A 24,498-nucleotide genomic window follows, 5' to 3' on the forward strand; every position below is an offset into this window, starting at 1 on the left:
TTTTGCATACTTCCAAGTATGTTTGACCACTGCATGTTAATATACAAAAACAAATAATTCACCCCGTGGCATTTATGTACAGCAGAGATGTTAAAATGAGGAGAAAAACAAGGAAAAGTAATTTATGAAATCCATGGTTATTACCATTTTTTAAAAGCTAAGCTATATTAAACAAATCTCAGTGTAATACTAAGTAATAATGCACAGTGTATAACCAAAACATTTACTACGTCATCAAAATCCACAACGTCATCGCGCTACAGCATGCAGCGAGGATCCTCTCTCACAAACACGTGGCTGTTGTTGTTATGGTTACGGATCATACAGCGTAAACAAGACATCTTCAATTTGCAAACATGACTTTGCAAGAAAGCGACGATTTCGAAAGGTTTTTGAGTAATGTAGACCAGATAAGTAAGTAATGTTTGTTTTGCTGAGTTCGTTATAACTTTCGTGTTTAAAACTGATAGCGACGTGTTTATAGGCTAAGGCCAATGCCAATGCAGCAGCATTTTAGGTATTATAAAATGCAAAAATATTTTGACAAAATCATAGCTTGATTGGAAATGACTCACAATTAAAATATTCCCCTAATAGCACACGTAAATCACCGGATCAGTCTATTATTAGATGTGTGTGTTTACATCTGGATGACATATTCTTTTTAGGTTTGCTCATCTGCAATACTATAAGACGACTCCTCTCAGATGTCAATAAGGCATTCAGCAGATGTCTGAGAGACTTTTATTATTTATAATGTTAGTAAATCTGATATTTTTTAGGCATCGCAAAATATTCTCTCTCTCTCTCTCTCTCTCTCTCTCTCTCTCGTCTCTCTCTCTCTCTCTCTCTCTCTCTCTCTCTCTCGCTCTGTCTCTCTCTCTCAAATTCAAATGAACTTTATTGGCATGACTTATGCAGTATTGCCAAAGCATTGGCCATTACATGAGCAATGAACAAAATAATGATTATATAGTACATAAAGAAAATATCAATCAATCAATCAATAAATACATTAATAATTTTTTTCTTTTAAACAAGAAGAAAAAAAACTACATACATTCAGACTCTCTCTCTCTTTCTCTCTCTCTCTCTCTCTCTCTCTCTCTCAAATCAAATTAGCATTATTGGCATGACCCTATACATTGTACAATGTTGCCAAAGCATTGAGTGATAAACATATTACAAACATTAAAAAAAAACATCATGTATATACAATAAATAAATGGTAATGATAATACAATAAAATACAAATGACAGAGAAGTATAATAGAGAGCAATGTATTTGTAAAATGATGAGGGGTAGTCTCTCTCCCTCATATGATGACAGGAGGACACATATTGCGCTGCCAGCTGAATACACTCTACTTTCTCTCCCATAAGATATGAGAGTTCATCTAAATCATTTATGTCCTGGAATTCAGGTAGAATATGCTATTTGTGTAAAGTAAATGTTTCTAATGGTCTCATATTTACTGCCGTGAGTGAGGAAGTGCAGCTCATCCTCCACGACTCCTTCAGTGCAGTATGAACACAGTCTGTCCTCTCTACATTTTCCAGTTCTGTCTGTCGACCCTGTCTCTACAGACAGACTCACTCACACTATACTATTACTGTAGCTTTCTTTGTCCATAGTCTTTAATATGGATCAAATATGATGCCAATTTATAATCATTCGTGACTTTGTGGAAGTGTCTTAATTTATGTACTTGTGTGACTTTGTGCTGCCAATCATGAATGTATTCTTCCAGGGTTATTCTATCTGTCTGTTTCAGTTTTGCCTGTCTGAACTGGATGGATGAATTTAGCTGTTATTTTTCTACTAAATAGTGCATAGGGTCACTCTCTGGGTGTCCTGCTCTGTGTGTAAAGGCACAGTGATGGTAGTTATCTGGAGGTGTGTCTGACAAGTGGAAACAGAACATAGCTGCTCACTTCTGGATTTCAGTGAGGAGAGGGAACTGGCCCAGTTCTGCTCTACAACCCAGACTCGGAGCATTTCTGTGAATTCCCAGGATGTTTTTGCAGAATTGTAGGTGGAAACTTTTTTTTCTGAAAAATCATGACATTCTCCATGTTTATTGGTAAAGCCCAATCACTGCTATATTTTTCTAAAATGAAGAGGCTTTCTCTTAGTCCTTCATTAGGTGACAGCAGCAGGAGGTTGTCAGTGTAAAGGAGGCATTTGATTTCTCTGCCATCTAAGATCAGTCCAGGGCAAGATGACTTTTTGAAGGGTTGAATTGGCCGCAACCCACTGCCTTTTTGGGTATGATGAAGTAAGGGCTGTAGAAACCCTTCTTCATCTCGGCTGGAGTGACGGGCTCTATCGCGTCCTTGAGTAACAGAGTTGTAATCTCTGCCTGTAAGGCACTGCCATTTTCGAGGGGGATAGAATACCGCTGAAACAAGATGGGAGCCTGGCGAATTGAATCACATAGCCGAGTTGGATGGTCCTGGCCAGCCAACGGGATGGGTTGGATAGCGAAAGCCATGCATCCAAGCACTAGAGGGACGATCCTTTTTGATGTACCCGTTGGGGCTTCGCAGTGGGGGGGAGCAGGTAATAACGCTTCTGGAGGCAAAAGTGCATCCCGAGGCTTGGGTGCTGAGAGTAGACTCAAAGCACTTACCTTGCTCCGCGCATCCGGGTCCGGAGGCGAGGGGACTGCGTCCGGGGAACCGGGACTGTAGGAGTTTGATGCCGGGGCGCTGTGAGAACAGTACTCACCGCCTGGATGACCCAGGGAGTGAGGAAATTCTCAAATTATTGAGAATGTGGGTTGGCAAATGAAAATAAGGAAAATTAAGATTTTCCTCCCGGCCCTCCACCGGGGGATGGTGTGGTCCTGATACCAGCTCCGGAGCGAACATCTGACTCCCCGGGTCTTCCGTCTCAGGAGCGCTTAGGAGCTTTCCGGGTCCTACAGGGGTCCTGGAGATGGGGAGCGTATGCTGCCTGCGGTACGCTCGACGCTGTGGCTGAGATCTGGGCCCGGGTTGAGGCGGAGCAGCCTGTTGTTTGGACGCAGGGGGACAGCCTCGGCAGGCAGGCTGGGCACGGGCGGCGCCGTGGCATGATGTGTCGACGGTGTCGCTGAAGAGGCCAAGCTGGGAGACGGGGGCATTGAGAAAGTGGGCCTTGTCAACATCACACATCTTGACCATGTTCAGCCAAAGGTGGCATTCCTGGACCACTAGGGTGGCCATCACCCGCCCTAGTGCCCGTGCAGTGACCTTCGTGGCTCTGAGAGCGAGGTCGGTGGCAGAGCGCAGTTCCTGCAGCACATCGGAGTTGGGAGTACCCAATTGCAGTTCTTTAAATGCCTTGGCTTGGTGGACCTGCAGGAGAGCCATGGCATGCAGGGCAGAGACGGCCTGTCCGGCGGTGCTATAGGCTTTCGAAGTCAGCGACGACATCATCCTACAGGCCTTGGAGGGGAGTTCCAGACGATCCCACCAGGTGACACCTTTCTCGGGGCACAGGTGGATCGCAACCGCTCTGTCCACCTGGGGGACCTCCGTGTACCCGTGGGCCGCCCCACCATCAAGGGTAGTGAGAGCGGACGAGTGAGGTCGGTTCCGGGCAGTGAAAGGTGCCCTCCATGACCTCGTCAGCTTGTCATGTACTTCCGGGAAAAAAGGTACTGGGGGAGGGGTGGAGTGGCTGGGAGCGGCACCCTGACCCAAGGTACCAATCATCAAGCCGTAAAGGCTGTTGGGAGGACGGAGGGTTCCAGTCCAAGCCCACGCTCACGGTGACCCTGGCAAGCATGTCGGCCATCTGCGCGTTGGCAGCGGCGACATCATCATCCAACTCCGGGGGCTCAAGGGAGAACATGGGCTGGCCGCGAGCCACACTCACCTGGAGTCCGGACGGAAGTAAGCGAGTTTTCCGGGGGGCGGGTGGTTCATAGGGATTTACCCGGCGAAACCAAGCCCGCTGCCATCCCCAAATCGCCTCCATCGCCAGCCGGGTCATCCTCAATCCCGTGGGAAGAAGGAGTGACACGGGGCTGGAGTGGCATTACGCTACCAACGCTACCATGGTAATGTTCTCGCAGTGAGTACATGAACCATCCACAAACGCTTCCTCAGTGTGATCGCTACCAAGGCACACGAGGCAGCGTCTATGACCGTCAGTCTTGGAGAGATATTGACCGCATCCAGGAACTACACAGAGGCAGAAGGGCATCTTTAAAACGACGCATCCTGAGAAGTCTTGGATAAGGTTAAAATAATAAATATTTTACATAATGTAAAGCATTTAAAAAGTAGATAAATAAATAATGGTGCTGGGTGAAAAGTGTTCAGGACAGTTCTTATGTGATCTTCACATGACAAAATAAACTAAAATAAAAAAAAGTTAATACAAATGTAAATAATGTAAATAAAATGTAAATACAAATGTAAATAAAATAAATTGGCCCTTTTTTTATTTAATAAAATAAAAAAAGGTCCAAACATGCTTCAAGCAAGTACGCAGATGCGAGCACTTCTCCAACACATGGCCAATGCGTGGTGCTGTTGTACGTACATTACGTGCACTCTTGAATTGCTCTGGCAGTTACAAACCTCAGATCACAAGGGGGCAAAAGAATTTTAGGCGCCATGAAACCAGATTTAGCAAAAGTTCAACAGTTGAGGAGTGTGTGCTTTTGTATTTGCTGAAAAGATGACAGAAAAATATGATTGTACAATCTAACTTGTTCTGCAAGACTCTCCTCAGATTGCTGCTCTGCCATGATAGTTGTTGATTGAAAAAATTAAATCTGCTGTAGCGCTCCTTGTGGCAACGCTGAGAATACAGCGTGTACTTGCGTTAGGTTGTGAATTGAGCTCTGACACATTTCACAACTCAACGATGCATGAAATCAAGCTTGCATAACAAGATGCGTCTGTGTTCACATACATACGTAGAGTATTTTTGGGCCTTAAGAAACCAAAAAGTTAAAGTTCTTTGAATTCTGAGATAAGCCAGATATGTTATTGAGTTTTGTAAGTTTGTGCTCTTTGATTGCAGGTGAACTGGTAAAAGAGTTTAATTCCAGCAATGTGTTGTGCCAAGAGAAAGCTTTTGAGAAAGCAGACCAATTTATTGCATCCCTGGAGCGGGAGGAACCATGTCAAACCAAAATCAATAAGACAATTATAAACGCAGATCCCTCATCTGAAAATAGGCCACTGGTACAGTAATCACCTTTGTCTCTATTTAATGTTGGCCTATAGAGTATATAGTATGTACAGTCAGAAGAAATGCATTTACATCCATTGTTTAAGCTATCAGTACATTGTGTTTTTTTCTTCTTCCATTTCCTTTTTAGCAGGTCCAGTGTATACCAAGCCAAAATCCAGGTACGGTTTGTGTCATTGAGTTCCTTATCAGCTCAGTTTCTTTCAGTTGTTGATATGACTTCTCTTTCTCTGTTGAATAATGTGGTTTCAATTATAAAACTTTAATGTCTGCCTTAGAAGTCTTGTAAATAATTCAGAAAACAATACAAACTAACGCACCTTCATCTTCTCTCCTTTTCTTTTATTATAAATATTACAACGGTTGTTTTTGTGGTGCCCTTCCATTCATCAGAGAGTTTCATTAGGATATTAGAAAAAGATGCAGAGGAGAGAAGACAGAGGAGAGAGATGAAGGTGGAAAAGGCCAATTGTGGGTACACTGGGTGTGAAATAGTAAGTCTTTGTTTTGCCTGGCTGCATTTTCAGTCACAACATTGAGATTTGCTTTGTCCCTGTTTGACCCGCAGCGCTGAGAGAGAAAGGGAATGAGGCTTTCACTCAAGGTGACTATGAAACGGCTGTCAAGTTTTATACGGAAGGGCTGGACCAGCTGCGTGATATGCAGACGCTCTACACAAACAGAGCTCAGGTGCTTCTATGCCTACATGCTTCTACATTTCAGAACAAGCTCTTCTAATAAACAGCTGAATTGCATGAAACCTGATATTCCCATGAGTTACCCCTCATGTGTTTTTTTGTCTCATATTTTCATCTATTATGTAGGCCTTTATCAAGCTGAAGAGATATAAGGAGGCCATAAGTGACTGTGAGTGGGCTCTGAGGGTGAGTAGAACAGTGGGAAAGAGGGCAAGGAAGTGCCCCCTCATTTTTCATTGTCAACCCAAGCAGAGAGTTTCTCATCCTACCTTGTCTGGTGAGATCAGCAGGCTCCGTTAAAAAAATAGTTCACCCAAAAATGAAAATTTGCTGATAATTTACTCCCAGGCCATCCAATATCTATATGAATTTCTTTCTTCATCAGAACAGGATTTTAGATTTTTAGGAAAATCTCCCAGGTTTTTAGCTTCATCCATTGCAAGTGAATGGACACCAATTTTTGACGGTCCAAAAAGCATCCACACAACTCTAGTAATGTCTTCTGTTAATCGATACATTTGTGTGAAAAACAAAATGCTAATTAAAAAGTTTTTAACTTTAATTCGGCACTTCTGCCAGCTCTTTGTAGCTGTTTGAATTTACTGTACCTAACTCTCATGTAAAGTCCGTTCCTCTGTGGTAAACCGAGTGGAACTTCTGAATTCTTGTGTGAACGCACCAACGTGATGGCGTTACGCGACAGTGACATGAGGCATTGAGTGTTTACAGGAAGATATTTTTTTAAGTTAATAAAGTTTTAATTAATGAATAGTTTTTCACACAAACATATCAATTAACTTCAGAAGACATTACGTTATCGGCTAGAGTCTTGTGAATTACTTTGATGCTGACTAAATATACTTTTCAAATTTTTTTATCCATTCACATGCAATGGATGAAGCTAAAAACCTGGGATACTTTCCTAAAAATCTTAAATTCTGTTCTGATGAAGAAAGCCATATACATCTTTGATGGCCTGAGGGTGATTAAATTATCAGCAAATTTTCATTTTTGGGTGAACTAATCCTTTAACCTTTTCATGAGTAGGGTCTAAATTCCCCTTCAGTGCCCCCTGAAGTAAGTTATTTTTGCACGTGACGCTGCACAGCCGGTAGAGGGGGTAGAGTGTGGACGAGTATTTTTTTTTAAATTGATTTCTTATCATAAACAAAAATAAAATACTGTATATAATATAGTAAATGTGAACAAATAGGTTATGTCTTCTGTACTGTATTTGTTTTAATTTAATAAATTTGTAAAAACAAATTAACAAATATCAGCAGTCCGGTTTGCCTATATGCGCTGTTTGACTTGTCAGACATTCTGTGTGTGTGTGTTTGTGTGACAAGCGCTAATGTAAAGAGACTTGGCTGCATGCATCAGATAATCGTGCTTGATCTGTATATTTTCCCTGTAAGTATACAAGTTTTAAATTTTTGGCTGTCTGTTTCAGAAAACAAATGTATTATATGCCTGAAAAGACTGTTTGAGTTGCTGTTTGTGTAAATGAAAGCCACATCTGTACCTAATAACAAGCAGACATGGCTACGTGCATGGGAAGATCGCGTTTGGATATGATGGCTGTGCATATACAAGCTGTGACCTGTTATCGTGGTATTTTGGTGACAATTAGACAATTAGCTTGTTACATATGAAAGGGTTAATGCGCTGTCAGTTGATCTGTACAGTTGCTTAGCATTGGAAAATTGGGTTGAAGTTCATCCTGATCTGTGCCAAATAGTGTCTTTGCTGTTGGAAAAATTTTAGAAATGTCAGAAAATATTAAATAAGTGTTATTTATTGATTTATACTTTGCCTGGTGCCTCAATGCAACTGTCTGTATTTTTAAATGGATAATCAATATAGCTTTTTTTTCACAGTGTAATGAGAAGTGTATTAAAGCGTATGTACACATGGGGAAATCATACCTAGCACTCAGAAATTTCCCAGAGGTTAGTATCATTCAATACCAGTCCTTCTGTACTTTCATGACCTGAGGTCTACAGCTTGATTACACTTCTCACTTTATTTGCCCCCTCTCCTTTTATTGTATTATTTTTGCTTCATCTGCAGTCGAGAATGTGCTATCGAAAGATTTTGGAGATAGAGCCACAACAGGATAACATGGTCAAAGGTAAGACCTGAAAATGCTGTGAAGATCTGACGCAAGAAAAGGCAAGGCCAGTGTCCTGTAGATACAGTTGAAGTCAGAATTTTACATACACCTTAGCCAAATACATTTAAACGCAGTTTTTCACAATTCCTGACATTTAATTGTAGAAAAAAGTTCTTGTCTTAGGTCAGTTAGGATCACTACTTTATTTTAAGAATCTGATATGCCTGTGGGCATCACCTGGGTAGCTCAGCAAGTATTGCCGCTGACTATCACCCCTGGAGTCACGAGTTTGAATCAAGGGCATGCTGTGTGAATCCAGTCAGGTCTCCTAAGCAACCAAATTGACCCAGATGCTAGGCAGGGTAGAGTCACATGGGGTAACCTCCTCGTGGTCACTACAATGTGGTTCTCGCTCTCATTGGGGCACGTGGTAAGTTGTGCGTGGATGCCATGGAGAATAGCGTGAGCCTCCCACGTGCTAGATCTCCACGGTATCGCGCTGAACAAGCCACGTGATTGATGGTCTCAAACACGAAGGCAACTGAGATTCGTCCTCCGCCACATGGATCGAGGCGAGTCACTACGCCACAACGAAGACCTAGAGCGCATTGGGAATTCCAAATTGGTGAGAAAAGGGGAGAGAAGAAAAAAAGAAGAAAAAAATGTATGTGAAATGCCAGAACAAGAGCAGAGAGAATGATTTATTTCAGCTTTTATTTCTTTAATCACATTCACAGTGGGTCAGAAGTTTACATACACTTCAAACGTTTTGGGTAGCCTTCCACAAGCTTCTCACAATAAGTTGCTGGAATTTTGTCTCATTCCTCCAGCCAGAACTGGTGAAACTTATTCAGGTTGTAGGCCTCCTTGCTCGCACACGCTTTTTTAGTTCTGCCCACAAATGTTCTATCGGATTGAGGTCAGGGCTTTGTGATGGCCACTCCAATACCTTGACTTTGTTGTCCTTAAGCCATTTTGCCATAACTTTGGAGGTATGCTTGGGAAATATGCATTGTCCATTTGGAAGACCCATTTATTACCAGGCTTTAACTTCCTGGCTGAAGTCTTGAGATGTTGCTTCAATATATCCATATATCCATCTATTTTGTGAAGTGCACCAGTCCCTCCTTCAGCAAAGCACCCCCACAACATGATGCTACCACACCCATGCTTCACGGTTGGGATGGTGTTTTTTGTCTTACAAGCCTCACCCTTTTTCCTCCAAACATAATGATGGTCATTATGTTTTATCAGACCAGAGGCCATTTCTACAAAAATTAAGATATTTTTCCGATGTGCACTTGGAAACTGTAGTCTGGTTTTGTTATGGCAGTTTTGTAGCATTGGGTTCTTCCTTGCTGAGCAGTCTTTCAGGTTATGTCAATATAGAACTCGTTTTACTGTGGATATAGATACTTGTGTACCTGTTTCCCCAGGATCTTCACAAGGTCCTTTGCTGTGGTTCTTGGATTGATTTGCACTTTTCGCACCAAACTATGTTCATCTCTAGGAGACAGAGTGCGTCTCCTTCCTGAGCTTTATTATGGCTGCGTGGTCCCATGGTGTATATACTTGCATACTGTTGTTTGTACAGATGAAAGTGGTACCTTCAGGCATTTGAAAATTGCTCCCAAGGATGAACCAGACTTGTGGAGGTCCACAATCTTTTTCTGAGGTCTTGGCTGATTATTTTTTTTTTCCCCATGATGTCAAGCAAAGAGCTATGAGTTTGAAGGTAGTCCTTAAAATACATCCACAGGTACACCTCCAGTTGACTCCAATTAGCCTATCAGAATCTAATTGGCCAGTTGCCTAAAGGCTTGACATAATTTTCCAGAATTTTCCATGCTGCTTAAAGGCACAGTTAACTTAGAGAATGTAAACTTCTGACCCACTGGAATTGTGATATAGTCAATTAAAAGTGAAACAATCTGTCTGTAAACAATTGTTGGAAAAATGACTTGTGTCATGCACAAAGTAGCCAAAACTATAGTTTTCTGATACGAAATCTGTGGAGTGGTTAAAAAATGTGTTTCAATGACTTCAACCTAAATATATGTAAACTTCTGAATTCAACTGTACATGCTTTACTGCAACAAACACTACTGAACTAAAGAGGTATCTACACTTGTTTACTTCACATGTTTTTACTGACCAAATAGCGATCTGATCATGAAAAGTGTAAGTGCCATTCAAATGAATCATCAGAATTTAAAAATTTTGGTTCCTTTAAGGGATAGTTAATTCAAAAATGAAAATTATCTCATCATTTACTCACCCTCTTGCATCCCAGATGTGTATGACTTTCTTTCTTCTGCAGAACAATTTTTAGATGAATATCTCAGCTCAGTTGGTCCATACAATGCAAGTGAATAAAGGAACCATAAAAGTAATCCATATGACTCCAGTGGTTTAATCCATTTCTTCAGAAGTAATATAATACCAAACTAATCACTGAAGAAATCATAGCAATATGTTGCTGACCGGCACTAGCATCATAATGGAGTTAACTCTGTTATATTTGCATAGCACAGGAATAGTACATACGATTTATATCTGTTTTGTTGAGTTGTGTACACATTTAAGTATAAATAGGATGTGCATACCCAATTGAATTGCAATCCAATCGATCAAGATGCATGGAAATGTAAATAGACTGTAAATGCATGTGCTGTATATATCAAGCATCTCTCAGTGTTACCAGATTAAGCAGCTAGTCACTTTCACTTTTCACATAAGTTTACCATTTTCTCTCTCTCATTTACTCTGTCGTTCATTTTCATACATACAGTGCCACATGCTTACATCGGCAGTTTTATTACATTAGCTGCTCATTTCCATTCAATTTGAACCTTTCCAGAGGAATAATGGCTTTACTGTTTCACATCCAGTGCATTTTAATAAAATATTTCCACATGAATTTGCAAAGAAGAAATATGTTTATTGAATGATCACCATACATTACAATAGCTTATCTGACCCAAGTGGATTTGGAAGAAAAGGTGGTTCTCCAGGAAAAGGCAGCATGGAATGAGCTGCAGGAGGGAACTGAGCAGGCCACAGCGATAACAGAGCTACTGAAAAAGCTTGACAGACCAAATGAGATCCATCTATACTACCGTGGGGTAGTGGAGCTGCTCACACAGGCTATTAAAAACTGTAAGTTCACATGATTCATTCAGAGTCTCCCTTTTTTCAAGAGGTAATTTTGGTATATCTTATTAATTCCATTAATCGCCAGTGAACTCTGTGCAGCTGTTTTTGGTAAGCTCAACAAATGCTTGAGCCACAGTGTTGAAGTTCAGATTTGTGTGAAATATGCCTTCAGTTTACTCAGTGTTGTTCCAGCAAGCAGGGTGATATTTCTTGTGTTCAGGATCGATAAAGAGAGAAAAGGAGTGAGGCATTTTGTGCGAAGGGCTCATTGATTCTGCTTTGCGGTTCATTTGCAGTTCATGATGAGCAAACTAATCCTCATGATCAGCCACAGAAGACAGATGCAGCTCCTACCATGAGCACAAGCCCAAAGGCTTTTAGACTCTATTAGTGAATGTATGCATTACCTTTCAGTTTGTCTGTCTCTACTCAATTCTGATCTTGTGCCAATATACCTTTGCACAGATCAGTGTATAAAATTTTGATTAGATCTTTGGCAATTGCGATTATGAGACAACACATATTATATTTGCAATGTTTGTGTAGATTGGTGGCAGCTGGTGCTTTTCAAAATTGGGGAAGCACAGACTTTTGTTTTGGTTCTGAAACTACTACTCAAGCTGCGAAACAATTAACTAAACCCAAAACTGTTTTTTTTTTTCAACAAAATAGGCAAAATATCAATCAAGCTGAAATATATGTCATATTGTTCATCATATTGTAAATAATTGCACAAGAAGTATCTACTAACTGAGCAACACTCTCTGGTTTCACATTACAAATGCTGTCAATCAAGTACATCACTGTTTTAAAGTTATTGGCTGTTTGTTTGGCAAGTCCTTCCCATTTTAAACTCGACCAATCATCAAACATGTTGATGGAAATCCCAATGTCCATTTGGCAACAGATGCAGATTCAATGCAAATACTGCCAATAAAGCTCCCATAGACTCCCAGAGAAGCACGCCATCTGGGCTGTGTGTCGATTGACCTCTATGGACTTATTCATGTCGAAAAAAGCTGATTGCGTTACTTGAATAAATTTTGTGAAAGTGGTGTGATATTTTACACTTTTATTCAATAAAATATATGCAGTTACAATAAATGAGACTGGAGCTTTCAAGCGTTAATAAAGCACCATAAACTTGTCATAAAAATAGTCCTTACAACTCTTCTGAAGCCATACAATAGCTTTTTGTGAGGAACAGACAAAAAATTGAATCATTATTCACTGACAATCTTCCCCTCTGATGAGCTGTTCACTGCTGCAACTGAATAATTGGTTTAAACTTAAGAAACAGATCAGTCTGATTTGTGAATGAATCATTCAGATTCATTGCAAAGATTTGACTGACTTTGCTATACTCCTCTCATGCAAAGGCTAAGAAGAGATTGGGTGTATGTCTGAATTTTCAGTGAATAACTTTAATGTTGTTCTTGACTTTCTACCTTCTCTATTGTTGTCCTTAAAGCTGTTTTAAGTGTTGAAAGTAATCTGTTACTAAAGTGTAGGCATCTAGACAAAGTTCTGTGCACTGTGCAGCTTTTTCTTGAAAGCTTTCCAATACGGAAAGCTTTATGCCAATGTTTTGTACATGCAAGATATCGAATTGTTCTTTGTATACTAATGTCTTGTATTTCCACAGAAATAACCCTGCTTTTGTGTAGATAAGGGAACACTCTTTCTCTTGATGAGCTTTTGTTTATTCTCCTTGCTCGCACTTTTGCCCTTGAACGAAACGTATTGTGTGTCTGAGGCTGGTTACTGTGCTTCAGTGTTGATATATGGGGCTCACTACACACCTAGTAACACTGACATTATCTGGTGTCCCTCACAGGTACTGGGCAGACGTTATTCAGAATAAACAATGGATTCAGTATCATTAATGGCAATAACATTGTAAGAAGGTAAGGTTGCTAAAGAAGTGGTCTTGACAGTTTGTGGTCAGTGTGTACTTTGAAAATTTAGAAATGGGTTATGTAATACAGCATAATGATCTCCAGATACTGCCATATTTATATAAAATTATAATTGTATTAGAAGCTTTATGCATAGTGCTTATTAGGGAGAAAACAGGTAACCTACGTGTACATACTGTATTTAATAATTCATCCTTTCACATCTGTATAGTGTAGTGGATATTTTTAACTATTTAAAATGTATTGGAGTGGCTAAGCCATTTGGAATCATATTTTAAAAGAATGGCAAATTATCCCACTTTACCTGTTTTCACCCTATATTCATTAAAGTGTAAATGCAAAATCCCAAGTATGATTGATTAAATCCTCAAATTTGTCAAACAGATTTATATTTACTTGTCATTTTTCTTACTCAAATGAAAAATCAGAATGACAGTCACATGGTTTACTGTATCTGTGTTTGACAGTAATTTGTTGGTTTATTTAGGAGATTGTCTCCTTACCCATGTCCATTTAACTACACATGAACCACAGTGACTGACTCAGTCAAGTGATGTTCTTTTAACTCTGCTTTTTCCTTTCTGTTTACAGCTGTCTCTCACCGAGTTTTAAAGATCCATGTGCAGTGGATTTATGTGTGTCCGTCCTGAGACTATGGAGGGCAGTTTGCGGTGGAAACGGTAAGATGTATCACGTGAGGGTATGAAGCTTTTCCAAAGTCCTTGGAAAATGAAAGATTGTATTGCTGAGGAAAAAATAGCAATCCTATTTGCGCATTCCTCTTTTTTTTCTATTAAACTCCGTCCCTATGGACAACTTAAAAGGTATCGACACCACTTGATCCGGTTCTGCTTTTTCCCCTCTTAAAGTAATGAGGATTTGTGAAATTGTCTGAATCCAAGTCGATATCAATTTATCCAGTTCCGGCCTACTAGTAGTGAAATTGTTATTCCTCCACATTTAAAAAGCCTCTTTAGTAAGTAGTTTGTGCCCTTCAGGTATATTCTCATTAACTGCTCAACTAAATCTGCATTTGTCTCAATTAAACCCTCTCCATAATTGTCTTTCTTCCAGAGCAGAACCAGCAGCTGTTTATTGAGTGTCCCAATGCTAGAGAGTACATTGTCCAAATGTTGGCATCACCATTACTTGAAATACACAGGGAATGCCTGGAATTGCTCAGCATTTACTCGCATACTCAGTATGGAAGAGACCTGCTTCTAGACAACCTGAATTTATGCCAGTGGGTGTTTTGGTATCATATTGATAAGGGCATTAAATGATGTGCTATGAATTTAATTATTTAAAACATAAACACTTGGAAGTCAGATTAATTATTGAGATATTGCTGAAAATGTGAAACCAAATGGAATTGATGTATAAGTCACACTGCTAAGAATTAATGTCAAAATAGTTATGTGTTTTAGATCATTTTATATCAAGGGTAATGATTAAAGTGCATACTCAAAACTAGGCCTAATTCATATGTAATAAATTCAGATATCATAAACTGCTTAGAAATTAGGCATGACTTTAAAGATATTCCATGTTTATATTTAGACAATTTTAATCTTTTAAAATGTAGGACTTGTTTTCCTCCTGTGTTCTCTACAAATAATGATTCTTTGCATAGCCTTATAGTGATAAAAAGTGTTAAAAAGTGTTGTAAATTCATTATCAAAAGTGCCTGGTTTTCTTTTACAATATTTGCAATGTAAGAACATTTGGATGTTGGTTTCATCTTAACCTTCCCTGTTGTTTACAGCGCAGAGCAGGAGATAACATTTGAAAGTGTGGTGTTCTCAGGGTATCTGTGAATCATCTCATTATCTAGCATGTCGAAGGCCCCCTACTGTTAAAGCAAGTTTTATTAAAGTCCTTTTAATTAACCCCTCATAATGAATGCATTCTGTCCTCTGTAGAATGGCAGAGAACCTGATGGGATGCGTCTGCTGTGATATGAGCTCTTCCTCTGTGCTGACATTTCTGGAGAACCTGACTGCAGAAAATAAGTATGCATAGTCAATATATTTTGCCTTAACATATCCCATGGTCTGTTTGCATTTGAAGTTGATGAATGCCTGCAAAAGAGACGAGAACTGGATCCTTTTTTACGAAATCTTGGGCTCGACTCACCCAAGAGCCCATTAGATCCCCATACATCACAGTCTCACGTATTAAATCGAGACACATTCAAATTCATTCAGCTCAACAGCTCAGGCCCCTTGAGATCGCAAAGTGAACACATTTAAAGCAAAACAATCCATCACATTCAAGAATCCCTCCATTTATCTCTGTGATTGAAATCAGCCTTACACTTTTTCTAGGCATTCGCCACCTTACAGATAGAGAAAGGTTGCTCGCGGTGACCAGGAGATTCAATTAAATAACAAGCCACTTCATGCACAAAAGGAAATGAGAATGGCGCAATGGTTTGATAGATAGTCAGTGAAATGTGGTTAGTGAATTCAAATTGCTCTCTTGTTTCTAGATAAGGATGGTTAGCCGGATTGGTCTTGTCTCGTATTGTATGCTGGCAGTCAGCAATGTGAGATCTGAAACCATAGCTCTGCTTGGATTAGTGCTCACCACATTATAATGTTTTATCATTTCCACCCCAAGGCTCAGTGTGCACAGCAAGAGGGTTATCTGAGGTTTAAAAAAAACGTCTGTAGAGCTGTATTCTACGTTTTAATTAAGTAGTCGTTTTTATCTCATGAATTTTGTTTTGGTTGGTCTTTTACAGATTTAAGATACAATCAAGGGAGAATTTCACAGCAGTTTTTGCCCTTCCTTTTGAGCATCTTCTGGTGATGTATAATAATGTCTTGAAGCATAATTAGCTTTTAAAATTGTCCTCATTATGGCTAATACAGTTTTTGTCTTGTACTAAAATTGTTTATACATGAAGATGTTTTAGGTGCTGTCAGTATATTGATATTTCAGTGTCTATCCAAACATATAAAACATTTTATATGAAAGAACCACACTTTATATACAAATAACTAAAGAGATCACGTTGGGTTTTCCTATGTTAACTTGAAGTTCTTAATTTTTAGTCAAACATTGTGACAGCCAACCACAAGATACTAGGTTCCTTAATTTCTGTGATTGGGAGCATGGCTCTGGATGATGTCATTGGAAAGAAAATGGCAAGCCGTGAAGAATTTTGGAGATGCTCTCTCCTAGCTATGGTAAGCTTGAGACAAACCTTTACATCACAATGAGCTTCCAAATGCTTCGTCCTTGAATGTTGTTGAATAATGTATGACATTGCAGTGTGAATTTTGATTCAGAGCGTTTGTTTCTAAGCTCCTTTTGCTATCTTGTTGCATGAGCTGTGAAACAACCATTTCCCACAGACACTAAAACTGTAAAATGACACAAATTTAATTTCCGGCACTGTCAAAATAAAGCTCTGTTTTTGTCGCAGGAGCAGTGCAGTGTCTGTGAATTTAGAAGTGTCCTTTATCCCCTCTTGGGTCTAATGATCAACCTAGGCTCAAATCCCTCTCAAGCTATACAGGTAAAGTAGGAATTTGGATACATTGGGCTCTGGCCGAGCTCTCAGCCAGCACATAAACAGTTTTTGTAGCCAAAGGAAAGGGACAATAGGATAGGCAGAATGTTCTATTAGCACATCCATATGTTGCAGTCATGCTTAAAAATCATGCCCGAAAATGCAGAGGATTGGAGATAATTTGTTTTGGCTCTCTTTTAACACAGAAACATGCTGTTCTGGCCAGCAGCAGGTGCCTGGGCTTGCTGAGTGATCCCCATGGAGGCATCATCACAGTGAGTTGAATTCTTTTTACCAAGGCCAAAGTGAGCTTTAACCCAACCTCTGATGGCTGGAGCTGCTCTGACGTTTGAATTATAGATTTCTGCATATAAATTACTGAAATGTTTATTTTATTGGATGTGGGGTTGTTTTGGAACCCAGCTTACTGGCATTTCTAGAACATCTTTACAATGAATCACAAAACACATACATGTATAGGGGAAATTCACAATTGATGAATTGCGTCCACTGATAGCATTGTCTGTTCACACATGCTGTCTGCATTGTTTTTGTACTCAGTTAATTAAATTAATTATACAAGTCAGGTAATGCCACAGACATGGCCAAAAATGTCATGCTGAACACAATTGCATGGCACAATTAATTTTTCATTTTTATAAATAACTGTTGCCATGATCAATAGAAAATATAAAAACCATCTCCCTGACATAAAATGTGTTTACTGCCTGCTTTCCGCTGGTGGTATTAGTATAAGATTAAAGTGGTCATTATATGAGGAATCAAATTTTCCTTAATCTTTTGACATACAGTGCAAGAGGTCATTGTAGAATAAAAACATACTGTAAGTTTCAGAACTCAAAACTCGTTCTCTACATCCTCCTCATTGTGATGTCACACTGTGGTTGACATTTGCATCTGACCGCTTACACAACAACACATTAACAGCTACTTTACCTAATCACTTCTGTATCTCCGCCCAGTAGCTTGAACAGTGGTAAGGAGAGAGAGCAGGTCAGTCAAGAGAGCCAATCATAACAGTGTGTGTCTACTGTCAAGTCTTAAAGGAGAAACAGCACCAAAACCAAGTGTTTCTGAAAAAGGGTCAGAATAAGGGCGAAAATTATCATATTTTATAAACATGTGTCTGATTTTTGTGCAAAAAAAAAACATACTAATATCATAAGTGAACATTAAATAATAAAACAGGCATGTCATGACCCCTTTAAATGTGCCAGGCAAATAGTACTGAGTTTTGTGAAAAAGACAATCTATAATAAGCTTAAAGGGATAGTTGTCCCAAATGTGAAAATTCACTCATCATTTACTCACCCTCATGCCATCCCAGGTGTGTATGACTTTCTTTCTTCAGCAGAACACAAATATTTGAATTAATGAATGAATTAACGTTTATTAATTATAAATATGTTATATAGCACTTTTCTGACACTACACTCAAAGTGCATCATACAGTGAACAGGGGACTCTCCTCACACTCCACCGTTGTGCAACATCCACTTGGAAGATGCGACGGCAGCCATAGTGAACCAGTATGCTCACCACACACCAGCTATTGGTGGAGAGGAGAGAGTGGAGTGATAGAGCCAATTCATGAAAGGAGATTATTAGGAGGCCATTATCAATAAGGACCAATGGGGGGAATTTGGCCAGGACACCCCTTCTCTTTTCGAGAATTGTCCTGGGATATTTTAATGACCACAGAGAATCAGGACTTCGATTTAACCTGCTGATACGCACCCCCTTTTTGAGCACAAACCATGAAAATGACATACCTGAACTTAAATGGTTGTTTTTACTAGACCCTTTGGAGTATGGACACAGTTATAGTATCTTTTGAAAGAAGACACTTTGGGCTGTATTTCCCAAGTTTCATAATTAATATGTTGTTATTTATAAAGTTAGAGAAGCTGAAGTTTATAGTAATGGAAATATTTTGTGCTGAACATGTTTTTGTAATTTAAAAAACAATAATAAAAGTACCATGACAACCCAGAAATACAATGTTCTCAAAGCCATGTCTAAAGAAGTTATGTTTCAAATCTGAAGATGATCTAACAAAAAATGAGGTTCCTGCAAGCTTTTTTATCTTTAAAATCACTGGCGGTGTACAGAGTAAAATTAAGGCTCCGCCTTTTAAGACGACACAAAATCTGACTGCACTGCTCGGCTATTATGATTAAAACTACGCCCCATTTTTAAATATAGACTTTGGAGACAGGCTCATTTTGTTTATGAGACTCTAATATATAAGATCATATACAGTTTTACGACATGAACGCTGCTCAGATTGCATAGTTTGTTGAAGAACGATGACGAAGGGTAATTCTTTCAGGCGAGAGCTCATGTAAATAATAGAGAATATCTCAATATTTCTCAGATTTATCCCTTTTATGGACAAAAAGTGCTATTGGATGTTTTTCAATGAACGCTTGTCATGGACAATTGACCCAAGTGTGGCAAACTGGATTCATCTGGTGATCGCGTTTTCATAACAAAGGAATGAAGTCCCGTTTTGATATTGCATGTTTTCATTTGTACTCCTGGCACACATAACAAAATTTATGTTTCTGGAGCATTGCTATCGTGAAACAGATATCGGATATCAGTGTTGAACCCTTAGACCTTTGAACAGATGTATAAGTTGTTGACATTAATTACATTTATAGATGGTAAATTATAAATTAAAAGTAAGCAGAGTGACATCAGTACCGCATGCAGTCGATTGCGTATCAACAGGTTAACATCTCATTTGAAGGATGGTGCCCTTTTTTTTACAGTATAGTGTCCCCACCACTATACTGGGGCACAAAGACCACAGAGTGAGTACCCCCTACTGCCCACACTAACACCTCATCCAGCAGACACCTTAATTTTCCAAAGGAGGTCTCCCATCCAGGTTCTGGCCAGGCTCAACCCTGCTTAGCTTCAGTGGAAACCAGTCTTGATCTACAAGGTGATATGGTTGCTAGAAGAAAATCTAAGCTCTTTAGGTCCTCACAATGCAAGTGATTGGTGATCAGTCCTTTGTAGCTCTAGAAATCACATAAAGGAAATATAGAAGTAATCCATATTACTCCAGTGGTTAAATCCAAATGTTCAGAAGCTATATAATAGGCGTGGGTGAGAAACAGATTAAAATGTATGTCCTTTTTTACTCTAAATCTCCACTTTCACTTTTACATCTGAAAGTCACATGTGTGGCCTGTTTAGTTTCACTTTCATGTCTGAAAGATTAAATCATGTCTTAAGGATTACATTTATGTTTCGTTTATGTGATTTTTGGAGCTACAAAAGTCTGATCACCATTCACTTGCATTGTGTGGACCTGTAGAGCTAAGGTATTTCTGCTGAAGGAAGAAAGTCTTACACATCTGGGATGGCACGAGGGTAAGTATATTAGAGACTTTTCATTTTTGGGTGAACTATCCCTTAACAGAAAGGAGGCATGTTTGTGCTGAAAAGAATGATGGTGACTTAATTTAAACAGTGATTTAATTCAAATACTGCACTATTTTAGCACATTTAGCCCCTGGTTAAACTGGACTGCAGGTGTTTAGTGAATGAGACTAAGGGATTTTTGCTGAAGAACCATGCACTAAAGTGGTGAATTTACCCCCTATTGTGTTTGCAGGATCAAAAATGAAGCTCATGTGTTTACCTTTATAGATGTTAACTACCCCAAGAGAAGAGCATGCAAGGAAGCATTTACATAAGGATTACTGTAGCAGACCCGGGCCCTAGCCCAGGGACTATTTTCTCCAACTATGGAAATCAGGCTTCTGGTTGTTGGTTGGGTTTTGCTGCCTCAGATCTCTCCAGTCAGGCTGTTTCTCAGAGTACAATTAAAGATCTTTGTCTTTGTCTTCCTTATATATAAAAATGGAACCAGCTGTTTACACCCTTTGGTGGATTTTCAGTGCTGTGACGTGGCTTGAGCAGCAATTAAGACAAGGCGCCACAAAATATGCAGGAACAAAGCCTAATCCTTTAAATAGGTGGCTTACAAATGTTCCATCCTTCCTAATTAGAGGAGCTGTAGTGTCAAACATATTGTCTTTTTTGTCTATGGCTTTAGAGAGCTGCAGGTTTGCTGAGTGTCCTCCTTCAGGAGTCTCTTTCTGCCACGCAAGAAGTCGTGGAGAAAGGAATAGTGAAGAAACTGCTGAAGATTCTGAAGGTAGAGCCTATATCAGGTTTTAGCACTGAATATAATGTATTTTTTTTTTTTTTTTACAAAAAAATAAATAAATATGACACAATCAAATATTAACAAAATTTTAAGGACAAATACACAAATTATGACTAAATAAATTACTGTGAGAAAATGAACACTGATGAAATGGTAAAGTTTGCTTTTGTGTCTGTCATGTCAGGGAGGAGGAGAGATGAGCTCCAGATACTCCATTAAAGCCCTAACAGTGTGCACTGCCTCTATCCCACCAGCCTGTGAGGAGCTGGTTAAGCTTGACAAGAGTGAGTTCTGAGGGGTGGGGAGGCAGAGGATTGGATTCAATAAGATGTCTATACGTTCTGTGGCCTTACATTGACTTTGGATGTATGTGTGTGTGTCTGTGCGGCTGGGTGTGCTTATTTTATTCAGGTCTGCGCACTTTGAGAAAACTTCTGAGCAGTACTGATGAGGTGGTGGTGGGGAATGCAGCTCTGTGTATGGGGCATTGCATAGGAGTGGATGGAGCTGCCACTAGCCTCCTTGACACAGACTGTGTATTGCTGCTGCTACGCCATGCTGCCAGCAACACCAAGAGAGCAGCCGTTCAGCAGAATGCTGCCATCACCCTTGGGAAGCTATGCAAAAAAGAGCCCAGGTATAATTAAGTCAGACCTTTTGCAGTAATGACCTGTATTATATTGGTTAACATATTCTGTTGCCCTAATACACTGAAGTGATTCGCTCTTCAAAATGTACCTTAAGGAGATGTGCTTTTTGTGTTTCACTCAGATCTGCAGTATACAACTTTAGGGTCATTCAGACAGAATGTGTCCTTGTACAGCACTATGGATAGAGCAGAATGCATTTTTACCAGTTGAGGTCATTTTAACGTGACACGGTGTCTGAAAAACTTGGTGCTCCTACACGACACTGAAAAACATAATTTATTTTTTGAAAAACAGTGCGGATGGATGCAAAAACAGGCATAATTTGTATCAAAGGGGTCACAAAAATATATATATTTTTTATACATCTTGAGACAACTGCATTCTGCGTTATTTGATGCAAGGCCTTTAGTTTTTATAAAGCAAGCACGGATTCTGTCTGAATGGCCCCCTAAAACTAAATGATGATCACAGTGAAAAATAAATGTTAAGAAAATGTATGCTAAGACCCCTTTAAACCAATATGATTCAGATATAAACATTGATTTGGGAGTATTTGCAATATGCTTGCATTATCACAGTTCAGTGAAATTCGGTAATACTGTAAAATGCATAATATTGCTCTTTATTTTTCAGCTGTTATCGAGTTTATTGATGTGACAGTCCATTGATTTGAATTTATGAAGGTGCTTTTCTCTGTGTCCATATATTCAGGCCTTAGAAAAGTAGTAGCTCCTCAAGTCTGTTAGTTGAATGTTCTTGGGGCGTCTTATATTTTCCCAGTCAGCATCCACCAAGTACAATCAGACAGTTGTCAGGGAATCAAAAACTTAAAGCATTCAAGCTTCTTTTTAGTGAGTTTCAAGACTTTGATATCACACATTCTGGACAGAAATCAGTGGAAGGCACAGATCAGCTAAATACATTATACATAACAGAAGAATCTACTTTATATGCAGAGCAAATCACCAGGTCATGTTTTCATATATGCTTGTTTGCATTTAATATTCTTATCTCTAGTTTTATATTTTGCTTGTATGAGTTCATAGTGTAGCCGAAATGAGAGGGCCCCTTATTCTGTTGGTTTGATAAATCTCTGTTTTTATTTTTCAGGCACATGGGGAAACTCAGGGAGCTCCATGGTTTAGAAATCCTTCACTCCTGTGTGAGATTAATCACATGAGCCTCTACCCTCATTCAGTTCTTCAGTCAATGACCCCATAACTCAGGGCAAGCATGCAAACCCACACACAAAAATACAGATGAATGCTGTCCTTTGGTCTCCTGTGAAGATGCTCATTTGAAGTGAGGTCACAAATTACTGTCATGCCTTTAGGCCTAGCCTTATTATGCAGCTGTTTCCTGTGTTCATTTTAATTAGAGAGAATTTACATTAACACGTGACTCTGTTATCTGCTGTCATTGAAAACATGTAGCCCCAGGACAATATTCAAAACGTTTCAGTTTCCTTTCATCCCAAATGGTCCACTTGGGATGTGTGTTGCCTTGATTACATTTGCTCTCTGTTTGTTGATAAATGGATTAATGGAAGCTTTCATGTGTTGAATAAAAATTATTAACAAAACCGCATTTGAAGATAATTATGCTTAAAGCCTGTTCATCTTTGCAGACTTCATAGCTATTTAAAGCTTTTGATGATCTAATGAGACAAAAAGGTAATACAATTCAAGTCGATGAGAGTGTAATCCAGGGTTTTGGAAAGGATTTCAAAAATTGACTGCAATATCAAGCCATGACATTCGTCCCAGAGCATGTATTTGATTCTGTTTCTATATCTGTCAATAAAAAGATAATGAGCTAGAAAGATGGTACAACACCATCCTAATAGAAATAGTTAACCCAAAACAACAATTATGTCATCATTTACTCACCCTCACGTTGTTCCAACCCAGTATGACTTTCTGTCTTCCTTGGAACACAAATGGAGGAATCTCAAAGTCTCAGAAATTTCAAATCTCATTTGCCTGTCCGTATATTCAGACTTGGCACGATGTGTTCAGTAACGTGAAACAATTGCATTTGGAGATATTGATTTCAAACCTGCCGCGGTGCATGTTGGCATGTCAAGTTTGAATATACACACGAATATCTCACAAAAAAGTTTTCTTATGGCTTCAAAAGACTTGGAAAATAGCACATTTTTAAAAATCGCACATTCTTTATCCAAAGAACTTTTTTTTCTTTAAAACATTGTTGTGTGGTCACTATGTGCTTTCGTCATTTGGAAAAGAGCAGCGTGAACATCCTTCAAAATGTTTCCTTTTGCATTCCACAGAAGAAAGAAAGTCATATGGCTTTGGAATGACATGAGAGTGAGTAAATTATTACATAATTTCATGTTTTGGTGAACTGTTCCTTTAAAATGATATAATAAATATATAACCAACCACTAATTTTTATTTGGACTTCAAAAAAGTGAGTGGAGGACTGTTGCAATATTCTTTTCTGCTGTACATTTCTACTTGTTTGCACAATCAGTGATATAGACTATGCTGTAATCTCTCTACCAAAGAAAATGTTCCTTCTTAACGTACCTGAAGATGAATTGACACAAGTACTACACGCTTTTTAACAGAACTTTGTAGCCTTATCTAAATCTGTTTATAATGGATGACTCAAATACTACCTTATCATAGCAGCTCACATAAGTTCTTATGCACATGGAAAATTATACCCAGTCAAACACCACGAAGGTGATGAGGGATTCTACTGACTCAGAAATCCGTTTTATTTTTCTCAGCATGCTTTTGTTCACGTGTCAGTAATCTAATCTACTTATAAATGACTAGAGAGGAAGGTAGGCTCACAGTGCAACTTCTGAAGAGGGTTGTGTGAGCTCTGTTGGGAGAGAATCCCATTTAGTGCATCTCAAGAAATGTATTATGATGCTATATGTGTGTGCCTTTAAAAAACCCAAGGGAGAAGATTAATTATGGGGATTTGTTTTCTATTTTTCATTTTTGGACTCACAGGTATGTACACAAACTTTTTCCTCCGTAATTGCTAGTGCTTATCTG

At 39.1% G+C, this 24,498-nt stretch overlaps 1 protein-coding gene across 1 annotated transcript; it reads left to right on the plus strand.

Moving 5' to 3' along the window:
* The first annotated feature begins 321 nt into the window (after positions 1 to 321).
* On the plus strand, positions 322 to 22,998 carry ttc12 (tetratricopeptide repeat domain 12). Its single transcript, XM_052110424.1, has 21 exons — positions 322 to 414; positions 5,024 to 5,187; positions 5,325 to 5,355; positions 5,588 to 5,665; positions 5,763 to 5,884; positions 6,019 to 6,078; positions 7,773 to 7,844; positions 7,966 to 8,026; positions 10,979 to 11,167; positions 13,002 to 13,071; positions 13,675 to 13,763; positions 14,158 to 14,326; positions 15,006 to 15,095; positions 15,830 to 15,893; positions 16,143 to 16,277; positions 16,517 to 16,609; positions 16,810 to 16,878; positions 20,700 to 20,801; positions 20,998 to 21,097; positions 21,225 to 21,450; positions 22,574 to 22,998. The coding sequence occupies exons 1-21, from the start codon at positions 357 to 359 to the stop codon at positions 22,641 to 22,643; spliced, it is 2,112 nt and encodes a 703-aa protein (XP_051966384.1). The 5' UTR covers positions 322 to 356; the 3' UTR covers positions 22,644 to 22,998.
* Positions 22,999 to 24,498: the final 1,500 nt, after the last annotated feature.

The sequence above is a fragment of the Xyrauchen texanus genome, chromosome 38 (assembly GCF_025860055.1).
Source record: "Xyrauchen texanus isolate HMW12.3.18 chromosome 38, RBS_HiC_50CHRs, whole genome shotgun sequence".
NCBI classification, from domain to species: domain Eukaryota; kingdom Metazoa; phylum Chordata; class Actinopteri; order Cypriniformes; family Catostomidae; genus Xyrauchen; species Xyrauchen texanus.

Bases quoted from the DNA above. Each gene is read 5' to 3' on its own strand.
- ttc12 (XM_052110424.1), top strand. From the start codon at position 357: ATGACTTTGCAAGAAAGCGACGATTTCGAAAGGTTTTTGAGTAATGTA. The intron at 5,356-5,587 runs GTACGGTTTGTG...TCCATTCATCAG, and splicing joins TATACCAAGCCAAAATCCAG to AGAGTTTCATTAGGATATTA. The intron at 16,610-16,809 runs GTAAAGTAGGAA...CTTTTAACACAG, and splicing joins ATCCCTCTCAAGCTATACAG to AAACATGCTGTTCTGGCCAG.